At 32.1% G+C, this 18,886-nt stretch overlaps 1 protein-coding gene across 1 annotated transcript in view; it reads right to left on the reverse strand.

The window, feature by feature from the left end:
- The window catches only part of LOC144968957 (two pore channel protein 1-like), a 49,449-nt gene that overhangs the window by 6,910 nt on the left and 23,653 nt on the right, over positions 1-18,886 (reverse strand). The window contains exons 17-26 of the mRNA XM_078907852.1: positions 15,654-15,726; positions 14,491-14,595; positions 13,009-13,080; positions 11,697-11,786; positions 10,180-10,277; positions 9,259-9,305; positions 8,113-8,181; positions 6,991-7,084; positions 6,422-6,537; positions 2,498-2,578 (exon numbers count right to left, since the gene is read on the reverse strand). Of these exons, the coding sequence (XP_078763978.1) occupies positions 2,498-2,578; positions 6,422-6,537; positions 6,991-7,084; positions 8,113-8,181; positions 9,259-9,305; positions 10,180-10,277; positions 11,697-11,786; positions 13,009-13,080; positions 14,491-14,595; positions 15,654-15,726 (845 nt within the window). The remainder of the gene's footprint in view (positions 1-2,497; positions 2,579-6,421; positions 6,538-6,990; positions 7,085-8,112; positions 8,182-9,258; positions 9,306-10,179; positions 10,278-11,696; positions 11,787-13,008; positions 13,081-14,490; positions 14,596-15,653; positions 15,727-18,886) is intronic.

The raw sequence follows: 18,886 nt of genomic DNA on the forward strand, positions 1-18,886 counted from the left end.
ACTACACCGTGCACACCAAGTTTACAATGCTAAAGATTTTGTTTCATGCAGTGTCAGGGCCTTCAACATTTTCCGTGTAAGTGATTGTGAAATTGTTTCCTGGTTTGTTTTTTTAGCCGTTCTGCTTTTTTTTGTTATTTTTACATAAGAGTTAATCAGCATGATGCAAAATTTATGTTTAGGAGTGATATACAATTCTGTTTGTTTTTGTTCAACAAAAGAGGTTAAACAGTATTTTTTTGTAAAAATCCTGTTTTGTGGAGATGTGGTTTGTTTTTGTTCGACAAATGTGTTTAATTTTGTAAAATTCCTATTATGGAGTGATTTACAACATTGTCTATGTTTCATAAAGGACTTTATCAGTATTTGTGGCATGCGAAGATCACAAAAGCAACCATATAACAGCTCATTCAATTCATTTTATTAAAGGGTAAGAATGAGAAAGAATTAAATAGAAATATATCCCACAAAATATAAATTTTAAAGCAACCCCCCCCCCCCCAAAAAAAAAACAAAAAAAAAAACAACAAAAACCTCCACAAACAACCCAGCAAGCACTCAGTGAGCTTGTAGAAGTAGACAAAACAGTGTGTTGATTACTAAGATCACTGAAAATTCAGAGGGCGATATAACAGACACACAAAAAGAAGGGCATTGTAAATAATTAAAACGTAAGTGTGTATCTTGTTTTACTGATAATCTTCCTTTGAGGTAAAAACGTGATTTTAAAGTTTAAAAAAAAATAATTGGGGGAGAGGAGGGGTAAGAAAGGTTAAAGGCCTTATCAACATAAACGTTTCATGTTCGTGTTTGGATTTTGAACTTAGTTGTGACCTTAATGGGTGGGTGCAGGTAGTGTGAGAATGGTTGTACTGAAAAGATGTTAATTGTATATTTTCAGTTAGGGTGGGGTAGATGTGGGGAAGGGGTAAGAAAGGTATAAAATAAAGGCCTTAACAACATAAACGTTTCATGCTCGTGTTTGGATTTTGAACTTATTTGTGACCTTAATGGGTGGGTGCAGGTAGTGTGAGAATGGTTGTACTGAAAAGATGTTAATTGTATATTTTCAGTTAGGGTGGGGTAGATGTGGGGAAGGGGTAAGAAAGGTATAAAATAAAGGCCTTAACAACATAAACGTTTCATGTTCGTGTTTGGATTTTGAACTTATTTGTGACCTTAATGGGTGGGTGCAGGTAGTGTGAGAATGGTTGTACTGAAAAGATGTTAATTGTATATTATCAGTTAGGGTGGGGTAGATGTGGGACACAAAACAATTAAAAATAATTTATTGAACACATATTTCAAATTGAAATAGTTTGTTGAACATAAAAGGGAGAATTCAAGTCAAACCCATGACTACTGAATACAGATTTGCTGTTTGTATGATAAAATCCTTTATTTTCTTGTATTAAATAGAGTCACTACAGACGAAGGTTTAGGAAATGATTAAAAAATGAAAAAAAAACCAAATACGAGCAAAGGGATTTTTAGTAATGCATCTCAAAATCGTGTCATCGTGTTCTTCTCATTACAATTTTGCATTTACTAGAGCCAGCCAAATTTACAATTCTTTCTAGCATCATACAAGCCATTTGTGGTTTCATTTTGTCTTCGCTTAGCTTAAATATAGTAAGCAATGTTCACCATGCCCAATTTTATCTCTATTTAGAACAATCTCTGAGTAAATTTTGTACAATGCGAATACATTTTGTGGGAGGGCCTTACCATTAGCATCATTACAGATACTTACAATGATGCTAAGACATATAAAACACTGCAATCGAAATGTCACAACACTATCACCATTGTCCATAACACTGTAAGAATTGAACATTTTATACATTATGTCTGGTGAAGATGGTTTATAAATAAATGTTGCGAACCATGATTCTTCTTATTCTCTTTCACACAAAAAAAGACTCAGTACAAACTGAGTATCAACTTTTGATGTAGAAAGTCCAAAAGAAAAAAAATATTAAGGTAATTTCTTAATATTCTGTCGTACATTTTCCCAAAGGTCTCAATCTTGCTCAAAACCAACAGATAACACAGCTTAGCATTCATTTTGATTTACTTGTGTTTCAGGGGACAAAACATTTGTATGAGAGTGAAAAAACAGAGAAGTAAAAAAGGTCTTGAAAGTGAAAGCTGACAAAGTTGTGAAATTTGTAAATACGAATGAGTTGGTTAATAGTACAACCTAAGGTATAAGAGACTTGTAAGTTTAACGATTTACTTAAGATGTTATTATAAATATAAATACTTTGTTTTTATTTATCCTACAGATCTTTCTTTACAAAAATTAGCTTGTATATGGACCTACATCCACTTAATGTGGATGCTAAACCATTTTAAGCAGAACCCAAAACAGAAGCGCAGCTGGACATATCGGATAAGATATGACACCTGAAAAACTAATTTTGGCGTAATATAATATGTATAAAGCAATCGGACATCAAATATATTCAAACACTTTAATAAGTGTGATTTTTACCTCAACTTCCTCTTTGCACATGCTGAGACTGAAGTCATCTCGATCTCTACTCCTTTCACCAATAAAGTGATACAAAGTTTCCTGAAGTGGAATGAAAAGGGAAATCTATTACAGTGCCATCTCAACATAATGAAGAGTAATAATGTCATTGATCAGTGCTGATGGTGACAAAAAGGGAAAAAGGAGGAAAATTATGAATGGTTTTCTTTACGCCACATGTTTACTTCACCAACCCCCACTTTTAGAGCAATTGGAACGATAAACTACTCTAGCTATCTTCTGGATAGAGGGGAAGCTGCACCAGTTTGTTCCACACACATGAAATCTCTCAAAGCCAGAAAATTTGATTGAGGACAATGTCTTTTTTCAAAGGAGGAAATTCCTCCTCTGACACAAAAAATTGCAGATTTCCGCGGATCCAAGGAAAACCATCAGCACTGATTGATATTATCTTATTTAAACAATCATGTCTATGTCCGTGCAACATTGTCTCGCGATAGTAAGCACGGTTGATGACGAATGAAATGGAAAAGCTAATATCAAGTGTTTTCTCAACATTAGCAGGGTGAAAATGTAATTGATATTATTATATTTTGCAGCACTGTATATATGGGATCGTGAAATTACTAACAAAAGAGTGACAATGGAGCGGCTGAGGTTTTGGATGGGAACAATACAGACAATGGACGTTTTGGGTAAAAACCCTTCATCAGCACAACAATGAACAAATAAACGTTGAAAACAATTAAAATGAAATGTCTACATATTTACCCGTTTATACATAGACCTAGCTATCAACCTGCTGTTTTCTCTCTCTCTCTCTCTCACACACACTCTCTCTCTCTCTCTCTCTCTCTCTCTCTCTCTCTCTCTCCTTCTCTTTATAATCTATCTATTTATTTTTCTATCAATTTACTAAACTTTCCACTCACATCAATACCCGACCATTTCTGAATATGTTTTTGTTTTGCTTTTTTGTGTTTTTTTTTATTTTTGTTATTTTTTCTTTTGTTTTTGTTTTTCTCCTTTCTCCAAGATTCGACCTCCGCACACACACTCCTTATCTTGCCCATTCCAACCACTCCCCAGGGATTCCTTCCCCCATACTGTTTCATTGTAACTTCCTACTATTACTATTACAACTGTTGTATATACTATATTCTACTATACTACTCTATTTACTACTATACTACTACATACTACTACTACTACTATATCTACTACTACTACTACTATACTACTATACTACTACTACTACTACTACTACTACTACTACTACTACTACTACTTACTACTACTACTACTCTATACTACTACTACTATACTACTACTATCACTACTATTATTACTACTACTAACTCTATTATTACTACTACTACTACTACTACTACTACTACTACTACTACTACTACTACTACTACTACTACTACTACTACTACTACTACTACTACTACTACTACTACTACTACTAACTACTACTATTACTACTACTACTACTACTACTACTCAGTCTTATTATTACTACTACTACTACTCCTAGTACTTATACTACTATCAACTACTATTATTACTACTATCACTACTACTACTACTACTACTACTACTACTACTACTACTACTCTACTACTGCTACTACTACTACATCTTCTACTACTACTACTCAGTCTTATTATTACTACTACTACTACTCCTAGTACTACTACTATCACTACTATTATTACTACTATCACTACTACTACTACTACTACTACTCAGTCTTATTATTACTACTACTACTACTCCTAGTACTACTACTATCACTACTATTATTACTACTATCACTACTACTACTACTACTACTACTACTACTACTACTACTACTACTGCTACTACTACTACTACTTCTACTACTCCTAGTACTACTACTATCACTACTATTATTACTACTATCACTACTACTACTACTACTACTACTACTACTACTACTACTCAGTCTTATTATTACTACTACTACTACTCCTAGTACTACTACTATCACTACTATTATTACTACTATCACTACTACTACTACTACTACTACTACTACTACTACTACTCAGTCTTATTATTACTACTACTACTACTCCTAGTACTACTACTATCACTACTACTACTACTACTACTACTACTACTACTACTACTACTACTACTACTACTACTACTACTACTACTACTACTACTATTACTACTACTACTCAGTCTTATTATTACTACTACTACTACTCCTAGTACTACTACTATCACTACTATTATTACTACTATCACTACTACTACTACTACTACTACTACTACTACTACTGCTACTACTACTACTACTTCTACTACTACATCTTCTACTACTACTACTCCTACTACTACTACTACTACTACTCCAAACTATTATTTCTTCTATTACTACTAATTCTACAATTGCATTTCTATATGTCTTTTATCTTCCATTATTTTCTAGTTTGTTTGTTTGTTGCTTTAGGTCTCTTTCAACACAATTGAGGTTATATGAGAGACCGCTGAAACAAAAAAAACAAGCAATCTAACAAAAATAGTACAAATGTAAATCAAAATCATAACCTAAAGATATCATAAGCTAAATTATAAATAACCAAGAACAAACAGGCAGAAGATTTACAGAAAAAAAAATATCCCCTGTTAAAAATACAATCACAAACCAAAGAAGCAGGATAGGCTAGTAAAGAGAAGAAGAAACGACATCACTATCGGATCGTACACCCATGCGAACATCATAGGTATATGATTCAAGGGTGATGCTCCCATCCAACCACCCGCATTATTTTCTAGAAAGTTCAAGTCTCTCACTGGCCTTATCATTTCTATCACACAATTGGGACTCTCTACTCATAAACCCATGCCACGCTAACGCTTCATTCGCACTCCAACCATCCTTGAGTACAGACAATACAATTTATACTTCATTTCACTATATTTGTTTTCAACGTTTATTTGTTTATTGTTGTGCTGACTTAGGGTTTGTACCCGAAACGTCCATTGCCTGTATTGTTCCCATCCGAAGCCTCTGCATTATCACTCTTTCATTTGTATATGGTCTTGTAACAAAATCAAGCAATAATGAGCATGGTTGGTACAGACATAAGGGAAAATCTACATTGGGGGTTTAAAATTGTCATTGGTACAATTCTATTTAAAAAAATTTTTTTTTTTGGTACTATGTTTGGTCTTATAACAGAGCTTAGCAATGGTGATAATAGTTGGTATGAAAAGAGATATAGGTGACAATGATTGCAGAAACTCTTGTTCCAGTGTTGTGTCCCTGGATAAGGCACTTTACACATAATATACCACTGGACTTAGCTGTGAATGAGGCATCCAAAAAATTATTTTTTAAAAATTAAATGGCTATAGGCGCTGATGGATAATGTGAGAGTACTAGAACAAAAAGGCACTGTACAAGTGACTGGCGCACATATGAAAAGGAAATTTGGTTCCAAATGACCTGCTTAACCCTTTCCTTACCAGCCATTTTCAGGATTTTCCCTAAAACTTCACATCCAACTAACACAAAAATATATAAATTATCACTCAAACACAATAGCAATAAAGTTCTTGCGATAAATAATTTCTTTAGCAAAACATGCTCCACAACACACTGTTCATTTTCTTTAAATTTTATGATGTACAAAAGAAATTTGAATTAGAAAAAAGTTGGTTTTATCGTAACGAATGTGACCATTTTCCTATAGTTGGTAAGGAGAGGGTTAAGGACTGAAGTTAAAATTGGAATAATTGAAGCTATGAAAAACGCAATGAGCAAGGTGATTCCGTGGAAAAACACTATAATAAGATTAGTCTTTAAACCCTTTTTGTAAATATAAAGAAATTTTAAAAACACATACCAGCTAAAATTAAAGAATAAAAATTGAATTCACTAACCATCTGTTCATCAGATTGTTGAGTTATATATTGGCCAGTCAAGGGTCTACTGAGAACTCTGACCATATCCATCTCATTTGGCGACAGGAAAAGCTCTTGTTTTTCAACACCATGATCTGACAGTGAGGAAATCATGTTTATTATGATAGTGAGGAAATCATGTTTATTATGACAGTGAGGAAATCATGTTTATTATTACAGTGAGGAAATCATGTTTATTATGACAGTGAGGAAATCATGTTTATTATGACTGTGAGGAAATCATGTTTATAATAATATTTTATTCAATTCTCAAATGTTTAAATAAATCTGTTTTAAAATAATTATTTAACATATTCTTTGTGCCACAACTCCCCACAAGAAAATGATATTTTATAACAAAAATATAATGACATCGAAATGATGATGATAGTGATGATGAAAATTAATAACATTATACTATCACCACCATCATTCTAACAAGTGACCACTGTTTGTAATAGCATGATAGATATAAATAAAAGATTCAATGACAAATCACAATAATGACTTGTTTTAATTTTGCTCAGATCAAATTTCTAATCACAAACCTTCTTCAATGTCTTCAACTTCCATTTTCCGTCTGTAGTTGATTCGGAACATGAATGACTCTAATACAAACGCCACAATGATGTTCAAAACAACCTGGGGGGGGGGGGGGGGGGGGGGGGGGGGGGGGGGAATAACAACAATTTATTTTATTATCATTTAAAAAATAGATTTCATAAATATGGAACAAAACAGATTTTAAAAACTGTTGCAATTAATGTACAGTCAATTACATTTTTTTAAAAATTGTGTTTCGATAGCGCTAATCCATTGTAAAGCCACTGCTCTGTGCGTTATATAATTTTCTTTTATATCTTTATGATGAAGAGAGAACATTTAACTCTTAGGATGAAACAACAGCCTGTCAGACAATGGTATAATTGTCAAAGACAACTTGGCTTCACACCAGGGGGCCCCTGAGTCTAAAGTACATCTTCGATAAAACCAGAAAAAATATGTGCAAATGAATCGTTCCTATGGGATAACTTGGTCTACTCAAACTCTCAGACCTAATTTAGATTATGTAATGTGCCCAAGACTGCACCTCTACACGTAATAATAATAATAATAATAATAATAATAATAATAATAATAATAATAATAATAATAATAATAATAATAATAATATAATAAATAATAATAACAATAATAATAATAATAATGATAATTATAATAATAATAATATATAATAATAATAATAATAATATAATACTTTATTCCAAAAAAAAATTGAAATTAGTTTACAGACGTGGCATGCATGAAAAGGTATAAACACAAAGTTGAGAATCTATGGCAACAATGTATACATATATAATATATGCAAATGCACAAAAATGTAAAAATATACAACCAAGAACCAATAGCAACACTTAAGATATTAATTTGATAAATTGAGATAGGCCATACTTCTGGCCTTTAGTCCGAACACAGCTACTAATCTATTAAATCAAAGTCATAGATAGTATCAAGAACTAAGATTAAAAGAAAAGAAAACCAAACAAAACAAATTCCCTCAAATCACAGAAGTGATATTTGACAACTGGTCTTTTCTCTCTCATAAAATAGTTTAAATAATGGATTATGTTATGATTACATATTATATAACCAGATACACACGCACTCACCATCATAGTAATGATAAAACACATGAAGTATATCCTGGTATATTCACTCACAGCATGGGCATAACCATCCTGTATTGGATTTTATAAGGAATCAATGAAATTAGTTAATTTTTTAATAACCCAGTTCTATATAAGATGTTTTCGAAAGTCAAATTATTTTTCTAGTCTCATAAATTTTACAGAAAACAAACTTGAACAAAAGATAACTTTTGCTATCTAAAATGTATCAATGTATCAGCTCATAATTAGAAAACACAAACTTTAGTCTTAAACAAAAACTTATGCAAAATTTTCAGCAAACAGCATTTTGAGTGCACAGTTAAAAGTCACAACTTCCTGTTTACTTCAGATATTTGTATGTTAAGGTTGTGATAATGAAATAAATTACATCTCTCCTTTCTTATAATAGCAGCATTCAAATGGTCATGATTTATTAGAAAGTCAAAAAGCATCGATCCTTAAAAAAAAAAAGTTCATGTACATCTTATAATCTAAATCAATTATCTAAACTAATCTTCATACGCTCAGAAACTTGTGATCTTGTGGACAAAGTAAAATTGCAGTATATTACATAAATAGTTATAAAGATATTATAACAAACTTACAAAATAAAAATTGTAATCATTTGAAATTGCTGCCATATATTATAATCAATCGTTGCTGCTTTATCACCAATGGTTCCTTTTAATTAGGCTGCTTTATATAGGATGTTAGATCCTCAAGATCTAAATAACGTAAAATTAATCAATAAATGCCATGCTCTTTCATCATAAATATGTGATGGATGACCTGATAAACCAAATTTAAAGTCGGAAAATCTTGAATTTCAGATATAGCAAAGTTTTATTATCTTTTCCTTAAAATGTTTTAAATGTTTTAATAAGAGACCAATGTATAGGCATTTTAGTACATCCAGATGTGGATATCCTCCTGCTTATTTCTCATATTCAGCAACCACTGATACATTTTGTCAGACCAACACATATACTTTTAGGTTCTACTAAGCCGAACAGCCTTCAGGATAGCACCTCCAGATATTGTCATTTCAACATTCACAAAAAAGGAAAACACAGTTCAAAACAAACAAAAACAGATTGGAACATGGCAGTTTTCAATGCTAATGTGGTGACAAATAAATTCACTTACCATTATAATAAACCAATTATTTACCACCGTCAGCTCGAAAAGTGTAACTGTCACAGAGAAAAAAATAGAGAGCAAAATTAAAACAAAAAAGTATAAGCAAGAATCATTTTAGACATTATCTACATCAGAGCAGCCTTCTCAAAACATCACATCATTTTTGGTAACCTTGGCATTCATAAATTAAAAACAAGGCTTGTCTGAAAAGAGAACTGAGAGAAGCACATTCAATTTCTCTTAAACGACAACTTGAAGAAAATATATTTGACCACTGACCAACTCCTGCCAGGTGCATTTAGCCACATCCCCAAGGTGAAAGAAATCTTTGAAATACAATTTATAGGACTCATAGTGCATGGTGAGGAACTCAAAAGTTCAGTGGAAGAGCAGTCACTTCACAAGCAAAGAGACCAGTAATGACGACAGGTGCAGTAGATATTTTTTCTGACCCTCCCATTACCCTATCCATCCAGTGAATTGGAGGCTGTGTCTGCAAAGATCTGGCCGAAAATTCTATACAATAGGGTCCTATCCAAAAGGTAGCAAGCAATTGCCACTGTTTATTTAATGCTACAGAAACTGGATTAAATTTGGGCTCCATGAACCGTATTGTTCCAAAGGAATATTTATGTTCATGACTCACTTCTCACAATGATAACATTTGTAATGTTGTGCTGTCTAACTATTGGTTTTGAAATAGCTCGCAAGCTGTCATTTGTGTGTTAAAAAAGTTGGTAAGAGACGTGATTATTGAAACCTAATCTTTACAATAAAAGACTGATAAGTAAATTAATAAATATTCTATGAGACATTTTCCTATCAATCTCTTTAAATAATAAAATTTAAAAAAGTAAAAATAAAAGGGGAAACGAAAAAAAAGAGAGAAACTCTTGGACAGCTATGTATATAAAAAAATTTTCTCACCTCCCGACATTAGCAAATTGTCAAAGTTATTGAGATAGTAATATCCTCCTCTCTTTGTCACATTGTTGTATTCATAGTATGACTCAACAGTTGTGTTCCTGGGAGAAAAAAAAAGATTGAAAAACAATTAAACTTTCTTATCCTAAACTACAAAGAAAGGATTACCATTTAAACACACTCTCTCTCTCTCTCTCTCTCTCTCTCTCTCTCTCTCTCTCTCTCTCTCTCTCTCTCTCTCTCTCTCTCTCTCTCTCTCTCCCCCTCCTGTCTAACTCACTGTTGTCACCAAGACAAATCATGATTGATCCGTTTTACCGAATCCCATGATCATAATCGGCATAGTATCACTTTATTACGGCACAATTCTGTCTAGATACATGTACATATCTACGTGGACACAGTTCTCTCATGGCACAATTCTGTCTAGATACATACATATCTACGTGGACACAGTTCTCTCATGGCACAATTCTGTCTAGATACATACATATCTACGTGGACACAGTTCTCTAATGGCACAATTCTGTCTAGATACATACATATCTACGTGGACACAGTTCTCTAATGGCACAATTCTGTCTAGATACATACATATCTACGTGGACACAGTTCTCTCACGGCACAATTCTGTCTAGATACATGTACATATCTACGTGGACACAGTTCTCTCATCGATGTAACTCATTTTCATTTGTGACCAGGGATCAATGATTAAACCAGACAAATCACTGTTTGAGAATCATTTTGGAATTTGGTTTTGGTATGGGAGATAATGGGGAGACAAAATGTCACATATCTAATGATACTCTGACTGAAAGTTCATCATGTATTTCAAAAGAATACTTTTTATGGTAAAACTCGAGAAAATTAGTTATTATTCTATTTTATTTTTCATTATTATTATTATTACTATTATTATTATTATTATTATTATTATTATTATTATTATTATTATTATTATTATTATTATTATTATTATTATTATTATTATTATCATTATTATCATCATCATCATCATTATTATTATCTACATTATTATTAATATTATTATTACAATTATTATTATTATTATTATTATCATTTTTATTAATATTATCATTATCATCATCATTATAATTATTTCTATTTCTATTATTATTATTATTATTATTATTATTATTATTATTATTATTATTATTATTATTATTATTATTACTATTATCAATTTTATCATCATCATCATTATTAATATTATAATTATTATTGTTACAAACATTATTATTATTATTATCATTTATTATTATTATTATTATTATTATTATTATTATTATTATTATTATTATTATTATTACAAAAATAAATCTAATAAGATATTAACATTTCTGTCAAAAATATTTGGTTTTCTATGAGCATTACAGGCAGTATGACATTTCAAACGAAAAGATTTATCACATTTCTTGGCCATGATGGGCATTTTACGAACTTACATAAACGCGTGAGACAAAAATGGTTTTATCTATTGCTTCTCCATCACTTACTTGCAACAGTTACGCAAGTCCGTGCTATGAAACAATTCTATGCCAATGATTGCATAGAAATAATACACAATCAGGATACACACTGCCAGGCTGAGAATGACAAATTAACAATGACTGTGTTTGAGTTTAACATAATTTAAGCAGATAATACTTAAAAAACATAAAATCATAACATTAAAAAGTCTTAGAAGTTGAAATCAAAACGGCTTGGATTTAAACTCTAAAGAGTACAAGAATTTAAAAATATTTTTTAAAAGAAGGAATTCAAATATTTAAAAATTGAGAATGTTCAATGGTGTAATGGTGCATGTAGCTTCTAATTTTAGATTGGATGCTTTGATGAAGTCGTTCTGTAGCTGGAGTTTACCCCATTTTTCGTAATGTTAAACAGAAAATAGCAATTGATTTGATTGCTCCATATTGAATAGGATGCTAGTTTATCACAAAGTACTTGTTACAAGACACAGGTATTTAATTACTATTGGGTGGACAGCATGTAGGGAGGGGGGGGGGGGGGGGGGGGGGGGCTGGAGGGCGGGGTGGTGGGGTTAGTCTCATTACTTGTGGGGTAAGTGCTCTCCCACTCAGCTATCATGGACCACGAATTGGCTGCTTCATGATACTGCTTTATTTGCCTATATTAATATTCCAGCTACTTTATGATTTGAATTGGATTGTGATCAGTGTTTCTATAAGTGATTTTTTCTTTATTCTAAAAAAAAATTTATTAGCATTTTGAATCAATTAGAATTTAATGGGTTTCATCAAATTCACTTGTTTTTACTTTTATTTAGTCACACAATTCTATACATCAACAAAGATAATATTTGGAATTCTACTAATCATCATAATGCACATTTAATTGTGTGCAGCATATCCCCTTGTGTGAAGGAGGCTGTGGACGCATAATTATAATTCATACATTTTCCGGAACAGTAATAAGAAAACAAAAATGACAACATTAACAACAATAAATAAAGAATACAATTTTAATAATAATAATAGTAGTAGTAATAATAATAATAATAATAATAATAATAATAATAATAATAATAATAATAATAATAATAATAATAATAATAATAAAATAATAATAATACTAATAATAATAATATATAATAATAATAATAATAATAATAATAATAATAATAATAAGAATAATAATAATGATAATAATAATAATAATAATAATAATAAGAATAATAATAAGAATAATAATAATGATAATAATAATAATAATAATAATAATGATAATAATAATAATAATAATAATAATAATAATAATAATAATAATAATAATAATAATAAATACCTGATAAGTTTGTGGAAAAGGACAAAGAGGGTGCCCAAAACATCTCTGTATCTCTTATTGATTTTGAACAACCTGATTGTGGACAACAAAACAATTTGATTCATTGCTAATTTTATTTGCCTCACAAAAAAATATCTGACTTTTTCACATAACAAGACTTTTAAAATGTAAATAAAGAATTATATTTAATTTTTAAAATATAATTTCTTTCCTATCTTTGTCAAATAACCTCTATATCTTCCTGGTTTTTCTCTTCTTCCTTTTCCATTCAGGCCAAAGCTTCAGGCTGAAGATTGTATGGCCGTCTTTTCAGTAACAGGGGTTTTAGAGGGAGGCAGGGAGCGATTTTTTTAAAGTCATCAGTCGAAAGGGCTTGTTTACAATTGGTTTGTAGCGAGTTCCAAAGTCGGACGGTGGAGGGGAAGAAAGAGTAGAGATAATGGTTTGGGGTTCTTGAGTTTTCTGACTGTGAAAGCAAGAATTAGGATTTTACCCTATACAAAACAGGTTCTGCTTTATTCTAAATTATGTTTGCACCGGGTAACAATGATACAACATATTTTATTATTAAAAATAAAATTAAAAATTTAAAAAATGTCCCTTGAATCATCCCCAAGGGGAAATTTGTTTTCAAGGGTCTATTTCCCCCGGAAGACTGGAATAACCCTGGTAACAGCCGCAGTGCAGTGCAGCAAAGTGAGCTAGGGTGAGATGACTTGCTCAAAGCCACAGAGCATAAATGGAACACGCGGTATCTTCAGGATATAAAGCAAAGACCAAAACGCAGTGCCATATTGTTTTTGTTTGTTGTTTTTAAGGGTTTTACTGCGCTTGCAACACATTAAGGTTATATCAGCGCCAGTAAAAAGGAAGAAAATGGGATAGTAAAAAGTTCTAGAATTACAATTAAAGCATCCAAGAAAAAGTAAGACAAAAGGGAACTGGGAACAAATAGGGATCAGATGTAGATTCCAAGAGCATACCATCAATGTACTTAGTTTGAGATCACCAATAAGACTCATCTGGACACAAGCATGGCCCCCACTAAGAGGAACACAGTCAAATGCTTACATTATAAATTATAACAAATATAATAATACATAACAGAGAGATGATTTACAAGGAAAAAATATCATCTCCCAAAACAATAACAAGGCATTTGACCGTTTCCCTCCCAGCCAGGACTCCGACCAGGGCCAGGACAATACCAAGCAATCCCATTCCAAGACAAAGACAGAATGCAAGTTGGAAAACAGATATAAGGGGATAGAAGACACGGTATGTACATCCTTGCCCACTGTGGAGGTAGGGAACCCCACCCAGGCAGTGCCACATTGCCCCTTATTTAAGTACGAAAGGTTAAATTAAAATAAAGTTTTGTGACTAGTGCTTTGTAAAAAGGGTGAAGACAAAAAACATAAGCCTGTATTAATCTACAATCAAAAATCATTTGTAAATAACTTAAGATAAATCAACGTTTACCTGAGAAGTCTAAAAGGTCGAAGCACCATGACATAATAAAATGAATTCTCAAAAACAGCACCAAACACACCAACAACACTTATCAGAGTGACTAGGAAGTCAAATCTGGAAAAAAAATGAAAGTAAAATATTTAGGTAACGTAAAACAATGCAAATTTCGTAATTTTTCAAAACAAAATTAAAAGCCAAATACCCCCACTCTCATTTAAGAAAAGTATAGCATTTTTTTTCTGCTCTGACAATTTAAAATTTTGTTATCAATGCCTTTGTACTTAAACTTCAAAAGTGAAATAAGGTATCTTGTTAGATTATTTGAAAGTCATTCTTTTTATTATTATTTTTTTTTTTAAGGATATAGATATATGACAGGTATTCTTATTGACTAACATTAAAAAAAATGAAAATGAATTAAATGTAATGCAGAAGTAACTTGATCGAAGGAAATAATGTGAAAACTTGACTAATACATTCTATCCTTTTCAACAGATTAAACTCATCTGAAGTGTAACAAACAGTTATGTTGTCTCTTGTCTTGCAGAGTAAGTAACAATAATAGCATCCTTTTAATACAGTAACATTTACTTTTTCACCTTGATATCCACCTATAACCGTGAAAGCAATAGCTACAATTTCACACAATTAAAAAAAATTGAGCTTTATATAGCGCAATATCCACTAAATGTGATCAAAGCACTTTACAAGGGGTCCCTGGTCAACAGCAACATTTAACATGTAGGACAGGACATGATGCCTGTTAGGCAATATTACAATTTTTCGGACAAAGACAACGCTGTTAACGGCCAGGTACTCATTTTACACCTGAGTACAGTGAGACAATGTGAGTAAAGAGCCTTTTACAAGGACTCAACTATGCGCCGAATGCGTGGCTCAAACCCAGGACCTTCCGATCCGAAAGCGAGTGTCATACCACATAGACCACATTGCCCCACCGTTAAGTAATTAAGTAATTAAAATTAATTCCAATCCTGATCAAGCAATTATTTAACTATACACCACTTGTCAGCACTTGTCTTTTTACAAAACTTTGGGTGAAATTACATCTAGTGCTTGCACAGTTGGAATCAAACACTGCCAACACGGCAATAGCACACTATGGAATTGGATAAAGGTAAACAATTCTATGAAAAGCAAACAACACTCACACATCCCATCCTTGTGTAAAATAGTCCCTAGGTCCTCTTCCAAGAATCTTCAAGGTCGCCTCCACACTGTAAACTAGTTGACATAGAAACAATTCATTTCAATTGACACATGATTCAAATCTAAGATCTAATGAATGTTAATGACAACAAATGTGACCCTCTGTCTCAAAACGGTATTATGTCGGAATGATTCAGACCCCAAAAAGTGAATTTAGAGATAGAATGATGAGAAATTGGACCTTAGAAGTTTTTGTAAAGCAAGAAATAGTATTTATACTCCAGCATAACATACAGAAATTAAACCCAAGCGGTATTTGTGGCGAAGAATTCAATTTCCCTAACCGAGTGGATCCCGACATAATACCGCTTTGACACGGAGGGTCACAAATAAGCATTCCGTCTGTATATAAAATTTAACGTTTATCAATGCCTCTGTGTATAAGTATAAGGAACAGAAAACATTTTTATGTAAATGCTTCTGTGGTTTCGGTGACTCATCAATACGATGTCACAACTGGTATTAAAGTCAAGTGATGTTGTGCGACTATGTGGTCTAGTGGTATGACACTAGCTTTCGGATCGGAAGGTCCTGGGTTCGAGCCTCGTGCTCGGCGCATAATTGAGTCCTTGGAAAAGGCTCTTTACTCACATTGTCTCACCGTACTCAGGTGTAAAATGAGTACCTGGCCGTTAACAGTGGTGTCGTTGTCCGAAAAATTGTAATAAAAGGCGGCATGTCCAGTCCTACATGCTAAATGTTGCTGTTAACCAGGGACCCTTGTAAAACACTTTGAGCACATTTAGTGGATATTGTGCTTTATAAAGCTCAATTTTTTTTTTTAAGAGTGTGGTCACAAACTCTGGCCCCAGCACACACAAACAGGGACCAGGATCGATCCTGGATGAAGTCGAGATTTTTTTTCTGACCCTCTTTTCATCCAGCACTGATTAGATTGGGTTGCTGGGTCTGTTTAATATGGCAGAAAGAACTTTGCAAGCGACTGGCATCCTATCCAAAGAGTAGCAAGCAGTTGTAATTGTCTACTTAACGTTATAGAAACAGGAAGACACTCTGGCTCCATGAGCCTTATAACTCGAAAGGACTATTTTAAAATATCTTAACCCTAAAACCCAGCGTGTCTTGTTAATATTGCATCTGGATCTTTTTTATTATCTTGAGGGACAAATTGTTGGTTAACCATTAGGAGTCAAATGCTTATCAGCCAATTGGCAAAAAAAATATTAAAAATTTTATTTAAATAAATAAAATTTAAACGTAAATAAATAAAATTTTTATAAAGAAACAAATAAATCAAATCAAATAAAGAAAATGATTTAAGAAAAGCTTGGCAACTTGCAGGACAGATCAATGAGAAGAGATCATTTGTCAAATTTCAAAATCAGATTTCATTATTACTGCGAAGTGGATATAGCATGAACTAGTCATGTTTTATGTGTTATAAAAATGCCATCAATTATCATTATCATTATTATTATTATTATTATTATTATTATTATTATTATTATTATTATTATTATTATTATTATTATTTTTATTATTATTATTATTGTTATCATCATCCTGATCATTGTCATTACTATTATTCTTTTCAAGAGAAAGTTTATAGAAATACGAGTCTTTCAAGAATGATAAATATCAAGTCAGTTCCTTACACCAACATGAAGTGCAGCAACCAATGTGAGACAAAAATGTCAAGCATGTAACCTTGTTAGAGGGGGAAAGAGCATTTAATTTGCATTGAGAGCATAGGGAATTCACTGTGCTCTGAACGATGATGAAATTGTCTAAAGCATAAGCATCTATTTATAAAGAAAGCACACTTTTGCCATATTCCAGTTTACTAGACCTTGGAAAGTAGACAATTGGGCACAAGAGAAAAGGAAATTTGCATTTAATATTGCTTGTTATGGCAGCAAAGGTGAATGGTAGCAGCGAATCGCCTGTTAATTCTACGTGATGGTCATGAAAATAGAGCAAGGGGAATGAATCAAAAATTTGATTCTTAACTGACCTTGATAAGGCGTTGAAAATGAGCTGAACAGAAAAGAGAAATAATCTTTACGATTTCAATTTGAAACATCCAGTGAATCGAGAATCAGAAAAATGAGCCAAAGTCAAATGAAAAGATGTTCTTTTTCTTTTTCTTCTCTTTGTCATTTTTAGTTTCTGGACAAATTATCATTTCAACAATCGTCCTATCTTTTTCAAGATTTCATGTGTTGAGACCACTGACATGACGATCATTCACAAGCAGCATAAATGTGACCGTGAAAGCAAAATACAAAAATATTTCTATTAATATGATAATGCAAGTAAAACAGAAAATCACCTCATTATGAATTTTAAAATTAAAAATGTAAAATCCTTATTTTCTTAGTCAAAATTGGAAAGAATCCATTATGATTATTCTAATTTACTAGTCTGTGACAAGTGACTATTTGAAACTGAGATTTAGGCAAAGATGATATCATAGTCTCCAAACAAACTGACATATCAAAAGTCTTGAGTCATCAAAAGTTAAAACGACAGACTTCATTGCTTCAGAAACCCGATGATTCAATTGCTTTGAGAATCTACGAGCACAGATATGATCTAAGGTTAACATGAAATTATAGTTGACAATCTGCACAATAACCACCTTTTATATAAGTATATACTGCAACAAGGATCTTGAGATCGAGTGCACTTTGTAAATGTAATGTAGTAGAAAAGTATATATATATATCATATTAGAATATTCCCTTTACCTTTTCTGTATTGAATCACTTCTTCTTCCTGTTATTATGGTTATCTACTTCCTGGCGCCAGAATGCCTACTTCCTGTTCTCACTTCTACTCTAATTTTTAGTCAGTCCAGTTTAGGAGCTCAATAAAGTAACATGTTAAACTATGTCTATCTCAGTTCATTACAGTAAGGTTGACATTCAATCATTCCAATTTGCTGCTCCTCCATGTTGGAATTCTCTACCAATACCAGTATCCCCTAGGTCATCCATCCTCATTCCTTCAAACTTTTAAAACACAACTAAAAACCCACTTGTTCCAAATGTAATCAATTAATGATCAGTTTATTTGTTTTGTTTATTTCAATTGATACCTACATGTCAATATAAAGCATCAGAATTAAGCAACACAAACAATGGACGTTGTGGGCATATATGTCCTTCATCGGCAAAACTTAAATATACATTTTTTATTTTAAAAAAAGGGT

This window comes from Berghia stephanieae, chromosome 3 (genome assembly GCF_034508935.2).
Source record: "Berghia stephanieae isolate SIO BIC M18660-M18661 chromosome 3, UCSD_Bste_1.3, whole genome shotgun sequence".
Lineage (NCBI taxonomy): Eukaryota > Metazoa > Mollusca > Gastropoda > Nudibranchia > Aeolidiidae > Berghia > Berghia stephanieae.